A 17,541-nucleotide genomic window follows, 5' to 3' on the forward strand; every position below is an offset into this window, starting at 1 on the left:
TAAAAATTCTTTCATGAGTGATCGTGTCTGTGAGGATTAAATCCTATTTTCCATGATGTATTCCTTCCCTTTCTCTTCCATTCCATCTTTTTCTTAAAAGGAGTACATTATTAAGGTAACCGGACACTTCATTTGAAGTGTGTGGTTGTAAGTGCCGGAGCCTTAGTCCACGTATATCTCGCATATTCTCTGTAAAACACTTTTTACTCGTCGTTTGAGTAAGTGTGAACCTATGGAGCGAGTATACAATTTTCATTTTCTTTATTTTACATTTTTTTAATATAGTGTTTTTTCCCATTCTCTTAATGCAAGATTCTCGATACATCAATAATTATGTGATTTTTCAAAACAAAATGGGCAATGAATTCTACATAGATTAACCCCTAGAAAAACACAATCTAGGGGCGGTTTGAGATCAGTTTTGCTTATTAAGGGTCACCTATATCACCGCGCTATTCGCACAGGTAAGGACATTCCATGTCTTGCACAGTAAATCCCCCAACTCGCGTAGCTGAAGCTCTGTCTGTCTAGATTGGGTTTGCCACAGAGTCGACACGAAAGTTGTCTGAGATTACCTATTATGGTTTGTTTTAAAAAATTAGCGTTAAGAATCACAACTTTTGAGTATGAGCTGAGTATCTTAAAACATCTCTCCATAGTTTTCAAAACTAGAGAATATAAAAATGAAATTTATATGCCCCAGAGTAACAGAAAATGATACCAGAATCACGTATAAATTTATCTTCCTATCAAAACCTCTATATGGTTAAAGAAATCTTTTGCATGGAAAAACCAACTAAAAAAAAAACAAGACTTTCTCAAAACGAGAATTATTATTATTTTTACTAAAAGATAATTGATTAAATTAATTTAAAAAGGAGGTTACAAGAAAAAAGAATAAGAAAAAGAAGGCTGAAGATGGTCTATGGTGGACATCATCAATTGTATATCCACCATTGACTTACAAGGAGGTGTTATCTAATGCAATGAACCTAAAGTAAGTAGTATAGTGGTTTTCCAAGTTTCTCACAAAAGGAGGTCTAGATGTCCACCATTTACTTTCTCCCTTTGATAGAGCCGCACCATGTCTTGCACAATTGTCCATGCCTAAGTTAGTCTCCCTCCAAGTGGAAGAAATATTGTAACCCAAAGTGATACTATTCTTTGTTTAATTCTATATTTTGCCTCCACCTCTCTATATTTGTTTCGAGAATCTGACGTTAAAAGTCTCAAACTTGTATAAATGTTCAAAATACCCCCCACTAGATGGGAAATAGGGGTCCCAAATACAATAAAAAAAATATGGTCAACCCAAGCTGACTTTTTTTTGTGTGTGTACTTAGGGGGGAGACCCTAATTTCCCCAGTAAGGGGGGAATTCTAATTGACTGATCTCCACAGGGGGGGGGGGTGTAATACTAGTTAACCCTTCTTTTTAAATCTTTAAAACCTTTCTCTGTCTCATACTCTTCTAAAATTCTACCCAATTCCAAATATGTCTTATGTTCAGAACAATACCCATCCACCTAGCAAGACTAGGTGGATTAGTTTCAATGATCATGTACAAGCATTTCCTAAAGAGTTGAAAGTGAAGATTTGGATCAATATACCAAAAACCATTCCTGTGTTGGGTAAGAGTTCATATGCACGTATAAGACATGCTATGAGAGAAGGCTGGTGCTTAAACTGTCAAATACCAACTTGCCCCAGTCTTCAACCTCATAGTAAACCTGTTTTTAAAGTCTACATGTGTCTTCCACCAGTGCATTGTGCTCAGTCTCATCGAGTTTTTCCACCTTTGGGTTGGGATTAACTTCGGTCTTTGAAAAGTCTTGGATATCTAACTTAAAATGACCCACCTTTTAAAATTTCAGTTAAAAAATATCCAAAACACAAAAAAAATAATTAAAATTTTCCTTTCTTTTGTTTTTATATATTTCTCTTCAGTTCTTTTTTGTTTCTTTCCCTTACTTGTTTTTCATCCACTGTTGGATATGAGTGTACCATATATCCTTGTGTAGCATTTTCGAAGCTGATCGTTTTGGTACCTCACGGGTTAGAATTGGACGGGTAAGGAAGCGCGGATATGCTTTTAAAGTTGTCGAGGCACTAAGAACATGATCGGAATTACCTGATTTCATTTGGACTTGGGCCCAAATTCTAAACAACTTAAAAAGGCACGTGCCACCAAACCATTTATAACCCACGCGATCGCTTGACTGACCCATCTTCTCCAAAAAATTTCAAACCCTAGCCGCACCACACCAACGCGCGTCCACCCCATATCACCGCGTGAGCGCCCATCCAAATTCACCCCTACCACTCCAGATTTTTATAGAAAGCTCCGTTTTCAACCCTCATTACAACTAACCACCCCAATTTCATCAATTCCCAACCAAAATGGCAAGAGTCTTAAAAATCATGCCAGAGCACAATTTCAAACCCTTTTTCAATTCCGATCTGTTTGAAGTGCACTTCAAGGTTGAAATTAGAAGAAAATAATGGGAGTCTCTTGTACTATTGGGGGACGCGAGTTATTCTTCCTCTTTCACTTTTTCGTTTTATAGCAACATGCAACAAGGGGAGGATGACCATGTCATGGTTGATGTGGAGGGCAACACTTTCGAGCTCACTAAGGAGGTGATGAGTGAGGCTTTGGGGATTCCTCCAAAAGTCTATACACAGACAAAATAATCCCCAGACAACAAGACCATCGATGTTATAATGGCAGAGATGCTTCTTGAGGGTGGGAAAAACCCCATGTCACACTGTGCGTTTCAGAGTTCGCTTCGAAGGAATCGGTTAGCGGCATCTCAATGGACAACCTATAACTTGATAGGCTCAGTCAAGCCTTCTGACATCAGTAAGGCGATGCTCCACATCTTGTGGATTCTTTAGGAGCAGAAGAACAACTTCTTCATCTACACTTTCATCTGGGAGAAACTCTATAAACCCAAGAGATCCATCGCTTCTTTACCAGTGCTGGTTACTAGGATCATGTAGCACTGGGTTTCGCTGCTACAGACGTTCTAGTGAAGGTCAAGGACGTTACCAAAGGTCCTATCTATTCCTACTACGTCCAGCAATTCTGGCATATACCGACTGCCAGAGCCGCCGAACACGCACGCGCTACTCCCACACCTACGCCAGTAGACTACATCGCTGAAGATGCCACTCGCCAGTTCACTCAGCCCATGGACATAATTCATTTCATCCATGAGGGCCAGAGGATTCTGCACTAGCACGTTGACCAATTCAAGCAAGGGCAGCGAGTCCTTATAGTGGCACAACAAACCCTCAGAGAGGAGCAACAAACTTTCCAACAAGAGCATCGACATTTTTAGTACAGTGTCACAATGACACTGTAGTACTGCACATCATTAGAGATGAGCTGCCTCATAATGAGAGACACTCTAGGACCCGACGTCAGTGAGGAGAAGGATCTTCTTGACGTCGTGATGAGTCACACACGGATTCTGACTAGGCAGCTCCCTAGTGTTTGTATAGATAGATGTTTATTTTATTTTTGCACTTATGTATATTAATAACTATTAGTATAATTATAATATTATTTGCCTTTTTAATTTTTATTTGTGGAATTTGCTATATGAGTAGAAGGTAATACAAATACATCATGCCAAAATTTTCCATTTTTCTTTTCCGCATTACATATGTTTAGAAAAATACAAAAGCCCAAAAAATTTATAGTAGAATAATTACATAACTTAGTAGTTAGATAACCCATGTAATTCACATTCTATATCAAACAACCCATGCCCCAAACTTATTTAGGGGTGGTATATTTTCATCAAGAAGAACATAGTACAGGTGTATTGCCATTTTTGCTCATGTTTTTATGCTAATATCATTCCTTATCTCTTCATACATTGAGGACACAACATATTTCTGTTTGGGGGTGGTATAACAACATTTTACAAAAACTAGGCATTTCTTATATTAGATATAGTAGTATATTTCTTCCTTTCTTAAATTTTTTTTGAAAAAGACCAATTTTTTTTTGGTTTAAAACTAAAAGTCTTGTTTCCTTTTTCTATGATGAATAAATAGTCTAGAAGTCTCATTATAGCAATAGAGTAAGGATTCGTTCTTCGAATTTAGACTAATACACGTGTGTGACTATGAGAATTTAGACTAATATAGACCAAGGTTAGAACAATTAAATTCTTTATCCTATGAGAATTTAGCCAAAAGCCTCATCTAAATGATTATTGAATGATGACCCAAAGGATGTCCGGATAGAAAGACCACACGTCCACTTGCTTGATCACCGCGCCATATTGTAGGAGAGAATTTAAGCTCTTTCTAGATCGATATAACCAAATAAACGTTAAAAACCCATAAAGATAGTTTTTCCTATAGTTACCCCTTTTTTAGCTTTCAAAAATTTCTAAAAGCCTTTTTATTCTTCGCCATCAATCCCTCACCCGTTAGCTGACGAGGTGAGAATTAGATGAGTATCAGAAAAAGAGAAGAGAAGACCTTGTACAAAAACATATCAGTTAGTGCTTCGAAAAGAACGAAAGAAAAGAAAAGAAAGACCTATCAAAAACCAAACTCCAAAAAAATGAAAGGAGTCAGAAATCGAATCTCCCAAAAATTCAAAATCAAAAGGAGTCAATATCAAGAAACAAAGCAAATAGAAACAAAAGTGATAATATATAATTTAATTAAACTGATGAGCAGTGGATTAAGAGATGCGTGAACAGTAGATACATGATGGAAAAACAGTAAATATAATACTCTCGATCAATATCATAGATATAATGAGGAGTAGTCGTGTTTGTACCACTCTAGTTGTACACTACTTGGATGCAAGTTTAGATTGGAAATAAACTTTACTAGTGTATGAACCTAAAATATCTCCTCCACATGCCTCTTTCTTTCTCTCTCTTTTTCACTGTTCCCCCCTACTTTCCCCTGGCGGCCTCCCTTTTTCTCCCCTCTATCTTCTTTTTATACCCCCTTCCCTCCTATCTAGACCATCCATCTATCTTGTCATCCCATGGCTCTCCTTATGACCGTACGCCTGCCACGTCCGCGGTCTAGGGTTCCGTGGTCTTGATTTGCTGCTCCTCCGTGTCTTTGATTATGTTGACCGCGGACTCAGTCCAATATTCCCATATTGTGCCACTACAAATGCCCCTTCTCGACTCCGCAATCCTATTAACGAAGCCGGGGTTGAGAACTCTCATTGTTATTCTCTTTCCACCATCCTCGCCATTTCTTGGTTTGCGTGTGAAGTAGGCTGCAATCATCACGCGCATTTTCAGCCTCCCCTCGTGTCTTGCGCTTCCACGTGTCTTGCGTTGGCTGGATTGTCAGCCTGACTCCTTGAGTTCCACAAATCCCATCAATTACCCTTTTACTCCTCCCCTATTTAAACTCCCTTCCCTCTCTTTCTTCCTCATTTTGTTTTCCCCACTCCCTTTGCTTTCACCTGCTCTCCCCTTTCCTCTTCTCCGATCAACCTCCGGTTTGCGGGCACTTTCTCGGTCTCCTGGTGGTTCTTTCATCCTTCCGGACCTCTAATCAGGCATAACCACTCTCTTTGCTTCAGTTGGTACGTTTTCTAGGCTTCCTTTACTTTTGTTCTGGTTAAATAGTTGGTTTTGTTCATATCTCGCATCTGTCCATCTGTCTTTCTGATGTCGGACTCTGACTCCGGCGCTTTTTCTACTTCTCGCTCACATAGAGTAGCGTCTCTGCCTCCTATTGCCCCCACAGTAGCCCCCTCCACCTCTGGGCGCCCAGCCTCTTTGCTACCTCCACCCTCGAGATGTCGCCGCCCTAATTTGGACGCAATTAGGGCAGCTTATGGCATTCTAGCCAACATAACGTTAGAACACGTGCCATCTATCACACACTATCCTCACCTGGTTCCCCGCCGTTCGGGATACCTAGTAATCACGGTGGGTTAAATTATCGCCGGTCTACGGCTGCCCCTCACTCTTCTGGACGTCGAGGGGTGCAATCATTTCAACATTCCCCCCTATCAAGGCATAGGGAATTTTTGGAGGACTATGTATGCCGCGAATGCATACAATAAAACCGGCGAGCCCAAAATCACCAGCCGCGACATCTTCTCCCACTATTTCATTAAGAAAAGTACCAAAGACGTCGGTATAGGATACCAGTCTTTTTGTGTACGCCCTCAGAAGCTACCCCTCTTGCTCCGCACTACATCCTCAGACAAAGTGTGGCACCATTACCCTTTATACGTATCAGGACAATTTATGTTCGCGGACGTTCCTTCAGATTTAAATCTTAACCATCTCGCTTTCATCACCTGTGGTGAGTATCCTTGTTCTTCCCTTATTTTGTATTGCATTGTTACCGTTATAATCTAACTTACTGTTCTTCTCTGTTCTGTAGGTTGGCGGTCAGACTCCAAATGCCAACTCTACTCTGGCATATCTTGCCCCATTTTTCAAAGACTCCGCGATCTCGGACCCGCTCAAGCTAGTCACTTAGGTATCCACCCCACCACAGCCACCCCGCTGTTGCAAATCCCCAGTCTACAAACTTTTCACGGCTTCTCAGCTCTCTTTTACCACCCTCCCCCTCCCAAGGAGCGGAAACCCAGAGCCTCTCCGCCTACCAGGAAAAGATCCCATGTTTCTTCCTCCCACCACCGTCGTCCTCGCACCTCCTCTCACTTTGTCAGATCTCGTGACTCTCCCGCAACCTCCGCGCCTGAAGACATCCCCTCCTACCACTCCATTTCAAAATGGGATGACCAGTACACCTCTCCCAACTCCCCCACCGACGACATGGACGTTCGTAAACAGAAGCTGTTTGACAGCGACTCTAAGGATGATGATGTGACGGAGGTTTCCCCAACTGAGGTGATGGTTCCTGTCAAAATGCCCCTGTCTAAGAGGCAGCGGACCTCAGCCTCTGAAGGATCAGTCTCTATAGTTCCGCGGACCTCTGTGTCTGAAGCACCTGCCCCCATCACCTCGTCACTTCAACCTACAGTCTCTTCCCCATGTGCCCGTCGGCCTGGCAAAGAACCTATTCCACCGACAACTCCAGTCTCTGAATCGGCCCCTGCAGAAGACTTCTGCCCCATTTTCAACGTGCACAACCATCGAGTATCCACAACTGACTCCACCCTAGCCAATGCTGCGGTAACCTCTTCCCTATTATATAACGCCCATCTGCCCAGGGACATCGCCTATGCCGATGGGGGTTCATAAGATCAGCACCGCACCTCTTTATATACTAACTAGGAACGGGCACACTCCTCGCTCTCTCTCTTCCCTTTGTTTTTGTTTACCTCTCTATTTTTGTTTCTAGGTGAGCTTGGACATCTCTTTCATGATCCGCGGACTTCTCAGCGCCAAGAACAAGTTGGCCGCCTTGGAGAAGGAAGGCAATGGCCCTTCTGCTTTAAAGGCTACCTACGCAGGGCTTCAATCCGATCTAGCCATTGCTAACCTGGCTAAACTCAAGGCCCAGGATGAACTGCAGTCCGCGGAATCATCTCATCAGAACTACATGGACACGGTTAACAGCCGCTTGAGTCGTCAGCGGGAAATGCTCCTTGAACAACATTAACTCAACCTATCTGCCTTAGCTCAACAACATCAGGCTGCCGTCGACACCCTCAATCAAGAGCAGAAAGATGCTACCGCTGCCCTACTCCAGCAACACCAAGATGACATGGCTACCCTTCGCGAACGCTTCAAGCTTCTTGTTGAAAAAAGGGTAACCAAGAAGATCCAGGAAGAGCTTGCCTACCTCACATAGGAAGGACGGCTTCTGCCTGACAGGCCTACCATCCCGGTGGTAGCCTCCCCAGAAAATGCCAGTGTAGAGGTGGCGGCCACCGAGACTCTTCCCCACTCCCCGGTGCATGAAGAAAACCCCAACCTTGCCGCGGCTACAGAAGAGACCCCTGCCGCGACCTTGGAGGAAATTACTGCAACGACCACCACTGTACCCCCCGAAGATGTTCCTGAACGCACTATTTGCTAACAACTCTCCCTCTGAGATACACTAGACCTACTATTTCTGTACTTCTTTGTAATAAGTCACTTTCACCCCATCTCAGCCACTGATTGCAGTACACTTGTTTTGTTTATATCTAGATATTAATCTGTTTCATGTGATGTTTGATTTTGTATGGCATGTTAGTTATCTCCTTGTCTCTTGACTTTGCTGCTCGTTTAAATCACACTGTATCTCTGTCTACACTCTTTCCGCCTTTCCTCTATGGTCTAGTCTCTTTGTCTTAATCAAATGTAGTCCTTGCCCTGTCCTCTTCTCTTAGTTTGGCTATTCCATCAACTGTAAGCCAGTCCCTATGTCTCGTGAGTTATTAGTATCTCTAATCTGCGAAGGGTTCCTCCCACTTTGCGGGCTCCCAAGCTTTGGCGGGTCGTTCGAGGCAACTCATCTTGCCCACGACTCCCTCCAACCTCCTATCAGCGAAGCACTCCTCACCTCCTCTGTCTCTTTCCATGCTTGGATTTCATTCCCCACGTGTGCTTTGCATCTCTCCTCCGCGAAGGGCTCATCCCACTCCGCAAACTTTACAGTTTCATTTAGTTTCGTGGGGCAACTCATCTTGCCCCAGGCTCCTCTCTAGCCTTATATCAGCGAAGGGATCATCCCCTCCGCTGTCTCTTTCCACACTTGGACCCTATGCCCATGTGTAATTTGCGCCTCTCATTCGCGGAGGGCTCATCCCACTCCGTGACTCCATAGCTTCCAAAGGTAGGGCAACTCGTCTTGCCCCTGGTCAAATTCCAACCTTGTGTCAGCGAAGGGCTCATCCCTTCCGCAGCCTCGTTGGTATTCCATGCCCCATGTATATTTTGGATTCCTGCCCTTACAAATGATAATCTCTTCTCAAAAGTGCTGTCGTATTATATATTTACATACAGCTACAAATTCCAACTTTAGATTTCCATTACATTTAAGTGTGAATTTTTTTCAACATTCTCACGTTCCACGACTTTTCTATCAATTTGCCTTCCTGCGTCCGCAATTTGTATGTGCCAGCCCCTCCGATATCCACCACATTATAAGGTCCATCCCAGTTCAGACCCAACTTTCCATATTTCTCTTTCCTGGTACTAGGTGTCACCCGGCGGAGCACCAGGTCACCTATTTTGAATTATCTCAGCTTGACCCTCCTATTGTACTGTTTCTGCAGTCTCCGGTAGTACTCTTCCAGCTTTATACAGGCAATGTCTCTCCTCTCTTCTGCCAAATTTAGGTCTGCTGCTAGAATTCTCCAGTTTGACCCCTCCTCCACGACCTTTGTTCACATTGTCGCTGCCACCATCTCAGAAGGGATCATGACCTCTACCCCGTAAGCCAATGAGAACGGGGTCTCTTAGGTGGACGACCTAGGTGTGGTCCGGTAGGCCTATAGTACCTGATTCAGCTCGTCGGCCCACTACCCCTTCTTATCTTTCAATTTCCTCTTAAGGTTGTTCATGATAATCTTGTTGGATGACTCTGCCTGTCCGTTGCCCTCCAGATTATAAGGGGTCGAGAACCCCTATCGCACTTTATAGGCTTGTAAGAACCTAACCACCTTCGATCCCGTAAACTGAGTCCCATTGTATGCTATGATGGCATATGGCAGCCCAAACCTGTAAATAATGTTCTCCCATAAAAACTTGATGATTTGCGTCTCCTTGACCTGCTGTACGGGTACGACTTCAATCCATTTTGTGAAATAATCTGTGGCCGCAAGCATGAACCTCCGTTTGCGACTGGCCATGGGCAGCGGTCCCACTATATTCATTGCCCACATAGAAAAAGGCCATGGACTTGAGACATTATGGAGGGGTTCAGCGGGGGTGAATATCAGCTGGGCAAATCTCTGACATTTGTCACACCTCTTAGCAAATTCCACGACATCCCTTTTCATATGGGGTCAGAAATACCCCTGTGTCAGTAGTCGATGTGCCGTAGTTCTTCCCGCAGAATGGCTCTCGCAATCTCCCTCATGTAATTCTACCAACACCTCATGTGACAGTCGCGGACCCAAGCATTTTAACAGTGGTCCATTGAAGTTTTTCCGATATAACTCTCCTTCCAGTAGAACGTATCTCCGAGAAGTTTGTTCCCATCTCCTTCTTTCCTTCCTGTCCATCACTTCCTTTCCTGCCAAAACGCCCTTAATTGGCTCCATCCATCCCTCCGTTTCTTCTGTGACCTGACAAATATCCATCGTGTCCGCCGTGCTCGGTTTCTCTAACCTCCCCACTCGTATCGTTCTTTCCTCTAACCTGGGAATTGCGGCTGCTACATATGCTAGGGCATCGGCGTGTCTGTTCTCCCCACAGCCTAAATAAAGGAATCGGATCTTTGTGAATTTTGCAGATCGTTTACGCAACACACCCAAATATCTTGGCATCCTGGGACATCGGGCGGCGAACCCCCCATTTGCTTGACACACCACTAAATTTGAATCAGAATATACTGTCATTTCCTTCACCCCCAAATCTTCGGCCATTCTCAATTCCGCAATCACTGCTTCATATTCTGCTTCATTACTTGATGCCGCGAACCCTAGTTTCATGGTTTGCTCTATTCTGCCATTATCAGGTGTAACCAACACGACTCCTATGTCGTTGCATGCATCAATTGCCGACCCATCCGTGAATACCCTCCACCCATTCCTCTTATCCCACGGGTCTAGGAGGTCTGGTTCACCTTCCCTTTCTGGCTCCATGACCCTTTCTTCTCCCCATGTGGGATCCTCTGCGGGAAACTCAACCACTGGCTGTGCCTTTTCTGCAGTTCTTATCTGATATTGTATCCCATAGGAACTCAACATCACTGCCCACTTCAACATTCTACCAGATTTTTCTATCCTCAGTGCTTATCTCAGAGGTAAATTCGTTACCACCACCACCACATGCACTTCAAAGTAGGGTTTCAGCTTCAAGGTTGAGAAAACTAATGCCAAGGCATACCTCTCGATTCTACTGTATCGCGTTTCTGCGTCTAGCAAAGTCTTGCTCTGAAAATATACCGACTTCTCTATCTTGTCCACCACTTGTACTAGAACTGAACTAATTGCATACTCCATGGCCCCCAAGTACAGATACAACTTCTCCCCCGTCTCGGGTCGTGACAACGAAGGTGCTTTGCCCAAATATTTTTTCAATTCCTGAAATGCCTCCTGACACTCCGCAGTCCACACGAAATCCGGTGTGCTACTTAACAACCGATACAGCGGTCTGCATTTATCGGATGACTTGGAGATGAACCTATTCAAGGCCGCGACCCTTCCTGCCAACCGCTGTACCTCCTTCACATTCTGCGGAGATGGTATCTCTACCAGGGACCTTATTTGCTCAGGGTTAGCCTCGATCCCCCTATGAGTAACGATATAACCTAAAAACTTTCCCGTAGTCAGCCCAAACGTACACTTCTAGGGTTCAGCTTCAAGTTGTATTTCCGTAGTATCCCAAAGGTCTCTCGCAAACCCTCTATATGTTCCTCTTTAAACATACTTTTCTCCACCATGTCGTCTATATAAATCTCAATTTCCTTTCGAATCTTGCTTTCGAACATCTTCTCCCCAAACCGCTGGAATATTGCCCCTGCATTCTTCAACCCAAACGGCATCCTTGTGTAGCAGTATATGCCGCCCTCCACCACGAACGATGTCTTTTCTTGATCTGGCCCATACATCGCGACCGTATTATACCCCATCGACGCATCCATGAATGAAAATTTCCTGAAACCTGCCATCCTATCCACCAATTCATCTACTCGCGGCATGGGGTAACTATCCTTCGGGCACTCGAGGTTTACATCAGTAAAATCTACGCACATACGCACCTTTCCATTCTTTTTTGGTACCGTGACTATGTTAGATAACTAGTTTGTGAACTCCACCTCTCGGATTATTCTCGCCCCTTTCAATCTAGCGACCTTTTCCCTGATCCCCTCGGCGTATTTCGGCCTAATACCACGCATCTTTTGCCTCACGGGTTTGGTGTCTTCTTTCATATGTAAGCGGTGACATGCAAACTCGGGGTCCAACCCAGTAACATCCTCTATTGCCCAAGCGAAGACATCTCTATTTTATGACAAGAATTGTAGCAACTTACCCCTCCATTCCTCTGGAAAACTGGATCCTATCGCCGTGAACTTCTCCTCTTCCCCTATCCCAATATTCACCACCACAATCTCATCGAGTGTCTTCGGACCTGCCGCTGTCTCATCCTTCCCCTCCACCGAGGTGCACTGTAATTGCTATGCCATTATCTTCCTAGGATTGGACGTCTCTCCCTCTGATCTGCTGATTAACCGCTTCACTGTTCCCCGATGACTGTTCTTGGCCATTACCTGATTACCGTAGACCTCGAACATGCCGGTAGGTGTGGGGAATTGTATTACCTGGTAATAGGTTGATGGTACCGCCTTCATCTCGTGAATCCAACACCTTCCCAAGATTGCATTATATTGTGAAACAGAATCTACCACCATGAATCGTGCAAAGACCATCACTGGCCCTGTTGTCACGGGCAATAAGAGTTCCCCCATGGGCTCTGTCATACTTCCGTTAAATCCATACAAATTAGTCCGTGACGGATGCAGCTGCTTAGGATCGACTCCCATTTCCTCCAAAGCACTTCTGAATAACAGATACACTGCACTTCCAGAATCAATCAACACCCTTTTCACCATGTAGTTTCCCATTGCTACCGTAATAACCAGCGCATCTTCATGTGGTGAGTCCACTGCCCGTAGGTCTGCGCTACTAAATACAATTTTGTCCTTTTCTGCTGCCGCCACCTCTCTATACCGTGGTCTATCCATTCTCTCATTGATTTGCTGGCTGCTTGCGGTCCGCCGTATCTTGCCTCTATGAGCGTTATGGCTCAAAACCTCCCCACTATAAATCACATTGATGGTTCCCAATATTCTTCCCTGTGGCGGCATGCGCTCCTTATTTTGGGCATCTCTCACAAATTCTCCCATCCTCCCTTTCTCCACCATTTTCTAAACCAACCACTTTAGAGCGTAACAGTCATTCGTCTCATGATTCCTTATCTAATGATATGCGCAGAAGGGCTTCTCAGGTATCTCAATTGGCATGCTTCGCAGTCCTTCATACCCCGGCCGATTCTTTATTAGGGGCAAGATCTCACTGAGTGGCTTGTTCAATGGAGTCTGGTCCATCTCGCCCGGTATGGCTTTCTCTCCTTGTACTCTCTTCGAGTGCCTTCCCGACTTCCTTCTGCTTGCGCTCTGTATCTGTGGTATCTCCCACTTTGTCTTTCTGGTGTCTCCGCTTTCCGTTGCTCCCGTTCCTTCTCCAAAGACAACACGACCTTCACCGACCTCTTTGAATCCTTCTGCATGGAATCCTCATACCTTATATACTTTTCCACTCGTGGATACAACTCGTGTAGCGTCGTGATCTCATTCTTGGCTACTGATTAGTGCACTCCTGTCCCCGGACGCAAGCCTCTCTCAAAGGCTATCACCGCTGTCCTCTCATCTAGATTTTCAACCTTCAGTGTCTCTATCTTGAATCAGCACAGAAACTCCCTAACTTATTCCGTGGACCTTTGTCGCACGTTGAACAAAGCCGCGATGTCTACCACACGCTTTTTCTGATGTATGAAGTGATCTATGAATGCCTGCTCCAATTCTTGGAAATTTTTTATGCTCCCCGTTGGCAATCGATAGTACCAATCTGACGCCCCCCCTTTAAGGCTGGTCGGGAACATCATACACCGCAGACCGTCGTATCGAGCCTCCTGCCATAGTGGCATCTATTGCCGAAAATGATGGATGTGGTCCGCTAGATCTCCTTTCCCGTCGTACCTCTCGAACCTTGGTTGGGCGAACTACTTTGGAACCTCCAAAGCCCATATGCCATATGCTAACGGGTTGCAATTCAACCCAACCACCACCTGACTGGCCGCTCCTCCTTGCTCCTTCGCCTGCCGCCGATTTGCCTCCCTATCATTGTCTATCATTTCTTGGACTTGCTCTATCGTCAAGCCCGCTACCGGGTTTTCCACTAGATTCAGTCCGACCTCTTCCTCGTCTTCAGATCCCTCATTTTTGGACCTCTCACTTGATTCTTCCCCGGCCTCTTCCTCCACCTTTTCTCTCTCTCTTCTCAGCTCATCGTTCTCCTCTATCAACCTTTCAATCTCTTCTCGTATCAGGCGTGCTTCTTCCGCTGCTCGCCCTTCTTCTCGTTATTCCCCCTCCTCAATCACCGCTTCTGGTGTCGGTTCCTGAACCCTCACCTTCTTTGGCCTACCTGCTGTTTTCTTTGGTGCCATTTCTAAGTTGCTTTTCTCTCGGTCCCCACAGACAGCACCAAATGTATGAACCTAAAATATCTCCTCCACAAGCCTCTCTCTTTCTCTCTCTTTTTCACTGTTCCCCCCTCCTTTCCCCTGGCGGCCTCCCTTTTTCTCTCCTCTATCTTCTTTTTATACCCCCCTCCCTCCTATCTGGACCGTCCATCTGTCTTGTCATCCCATGGCTCTCCTTCTGACCGTACGCCTGCCACGCCCGCGGTCTAGGGTTCCGTGGTCTTGATTCGCTGCTCCTCCGTGTCTTTGATTATGTTGTCTCCTATCCCCTGCACCGCGGACTCAGTCCAATATTCCCATATTGTGCCACTACAACTAGTGAGAGTCAAAATAGTAGATTTGAAGGTGAAAACAGTGAATTTAAATGACAAGAGAAGATATTAGAAGGGGTTTAATCCGCCACGCGATTCAATTGACTAGTAGTTAGTATCGAATTGCTTGTGTTAATCCCTAGTGAAGACCAAGTCCTCTCGGATTGAGGTTTCACTAGCATGAGAGTGTAGCTCCACCACAAATCTCTTTAGTGGTGGCTCTATACTCTAGTTCTCCATTATGAGCTCTATCTATAGTTACTCATAACGAAGAACTTGAAGTTCTTTTATGCAAAACAATAAAAACTAATAGCTACTCATCCTCACATGGCTTCATAAACCTCCTCTAAGGGAGATTTAGCCTTGTGTCATAGGAATCATTATACTAAAACAATAATAAGAAGACATAATTGAAAAGACAATTGAATTGAAAAATAAAGCTTTTTATTGATGGGAATTAATGGTGGCTACAAACTAACATTATTCTAAACTAAAGAAAAGTAAACCTAATTAAAACTAAACTAAACTAATTATTATCTAAAGGGTTGAGAAAAAAAAAGCTCTAAGAAGAGGTGTAGAGTGTTTAGCCTTAACCTTCTTTATATTGGAGAGGGTTAGGGTTACATTTTCATGCATGGGCTAAAAAGGGAGACTTTGGGCCTCTAATGTGAGCCCAAAGTCCATTAGGTCAAGTCTAAAGAGGCCACAGCTGTTGGAAATTACTTCCATATCCTTTCCTCTACTTTTACAGCTCTAATTGGGGCAAAGCCAAATCCATTGGAAAGCTGATTCCGAGCCAGTCGGATTGACATAAAGTAGGCCCAATTCTGAGGCCCAAGTCCAAAGATACGACCTGTTAAAATTCTATTAACTTTTCTGTTCTTTTTATACCCGGATTGACTTTGACTTCCCAGCTTTGACTGGGCTTGAAAAAGGTTTTTCTTCATGAATTCTTTAAACGTAAAACTTCCTTAGCAATCACCTTGACCCGTTTTCCATGCAAAAGTGGTGTCTTTAGTCACCTAATCAACTTCAAGTCCTGAAATGCAGAAAATCATGTAAACAGTACTAACTATTATTTATTATAAACATAATTGGCCTAAGTAGAATACTATTAAGGTGTTTAAAATACACTTTTGGGTGCTTATCATACCACCCCCAAACAGCATTTTGCTTGTCCTTAAGCAAAGATGAGAAATAAAAATAGATAAGTGGCAAAAAATGTGGTCATAACTAATCTCGTTTCGCAGAGTGCGATTGCATTGACCATATGTAATAAGGCCTTAAACCACTAGGAATTTCCTAGTGGATGAGTTATAGCCTCGTGAGAGTTTTCCATAGAAGGTATTCACAAACTTCATTTATACTACAATGACTAAGAGATAAAACTAAAATTTTCTAATTAATCTCAGATATCTATACATCTCAATAACAATATAATAAGAACAATGCTTTTGAAACCTAAGCTATTACACGTGTAATAATCAAATCATCTAAAGATACATATGCATGCTATATGAACTATGTTATAAAATGCAAATGACAGGCCCGTTTATGAAACTTTTGGAATAGTGTCCTTAAGTAGCTCCCCACAATTTGTCAAGACAAAAATACTCTGATTTTTCCACTCTCAAGTTATTCACTCCAGTGTGCAGTGGGCACACATTTCCTCACAAGCATAATGACATCTAAAGGAGCCGAGGTCGATCAATCACATCTACCATTTACTATCACACCAAATTAATCCTAATTGAGCTAGAGGTCTTTATTAGGTGATGGTTTAAGAAGAAACATAATGGATATTCAAATAAACAAGTTTGAGATAATAGGGTCTTCAATTATATGTAACTAGAGAAAACTTTGTTCTTTGCTTCTACACTTGGTTTCCATCCATAGCCTTTTTATTTTGTCTTTTTGACTCCTTTTATTCTATTTTTGGAGTTTTTGATTTATTTCTATTTCTATTTTTCTTTTCTTTTCTTTTCTTCAGATGGAAACTTATTTTCTTTTTATTTTCTGAAGCAACTAACTAATTTTGGGTTTCCACATGTCTTTATCTTTATTTTCCTTACTCATCCTATTTTTCAGACTCATTCAAGATGGGTAGGCTAATTTTTATTTTTATCGGTTTAAAAGATGGGTAAAGGATTTGTGGTTGTGAAAAGGCTAATGAAAAAGGCTCAGTGGGGCGACTAGCGGATAATTACTTATAGGTATGAATTTTTAGCTATATCGATCCAAAGAGGGCCTAAATTCTCACTTAGGATTTGGTATAGTTATCAAGCAAGTGGATGTGTGATTTCTCTACTAAGATTATAGGTCTCCTTTGCGTCATCACTCAGATTAATACGCTTAATTCTAAGAACTATGCTTAATTCTATTGCTACTTGAGATTTCTAGACTAATATCATTATGGAAAAGGAAATAATACCATTATCCTAAGTGCATAGTATAAACTATTTGTATGCTTTTTTCTATTTTATATGACAAATAATACGTAATATACAACCTAATATGTGCTTAAGCATTTACAGCGTGTTTCTATACTACCCCCAAACAGAATCATGCTTTGTCCCCAAAGTATTGAATGAAAATAAAGAATAGAGAGTACCATAGAAACGTGCTTGTAAATGGGAACACCTGTAAATGAAAGTTAAACAATACAAAATATAAAGAATTAAATAGCAGACACAACTCCTATATGAGTTCCATCCATAATAGAGATAACAGTAAATAAAAATTGCTTGGGACATAAGCGGACACTAACAAAAAATTATAAATATTACCATATATATTTGTTTCTAATCATGCATTCTCCTCCGTTTGCTCCCCACTTGTGAAATGAGGCACCTTTAAGTCTTGACTATCTATGACTACTTTCCATGCCTTCAT

General features: G+C 43.1%; 2 protein-coding genes across 2 annotated transcripts; both read right to left on the reverse strand.

Annotated features, from left to right (window-relative positions):
• Window positions 1-9,915: 9,915 nt before the first annotated feature.
• On the reverse strand, window positions 9,916-10,839 carry LOC147503566 (uncharacterized). The gene has a single exon (XM_086604891.1). It carries the CDS (start codon window positions 10,837-10,839, stop codon window positions 9,916-9,918), a length of 924 nt encoding a protein of 307 aa, XP_086461017.1.
• A 1,412-nt stretch (window positions 10,840-12,251) lies between these two features.
• On the reverse strand, window positions 12,252-12,998 carry LOC147503567 (uncharacterized). Its single transcript, XM_086604892.1, has one exon. It carries the CDS (start codon window positions 12,996-12,998, stop codon window positions 12,252-12,254), a length of 747 nt encoding a protein of 248 aa, XP_086461018.1.
• Window positions 12,999-17,541: the final 4,543 nt, after the last annotated feature.

Source organism: Coptis chinensis, chromosome 4 (genome assembly GCF_015680905.1).
Source record: "Coptis chinensis isolate HL-2020 chromosome 4, ASM1568090v1, whole genome shotgun sequence".
In the NCBI taxonomy this organism is placed as follows: domain Eukaryota; kingdom Viridiplantae; phylum Streptophyta; class Magnoliopsida; order Ranunculales; family Ranunculaceae; genus Coptis; species Coptis chinensis.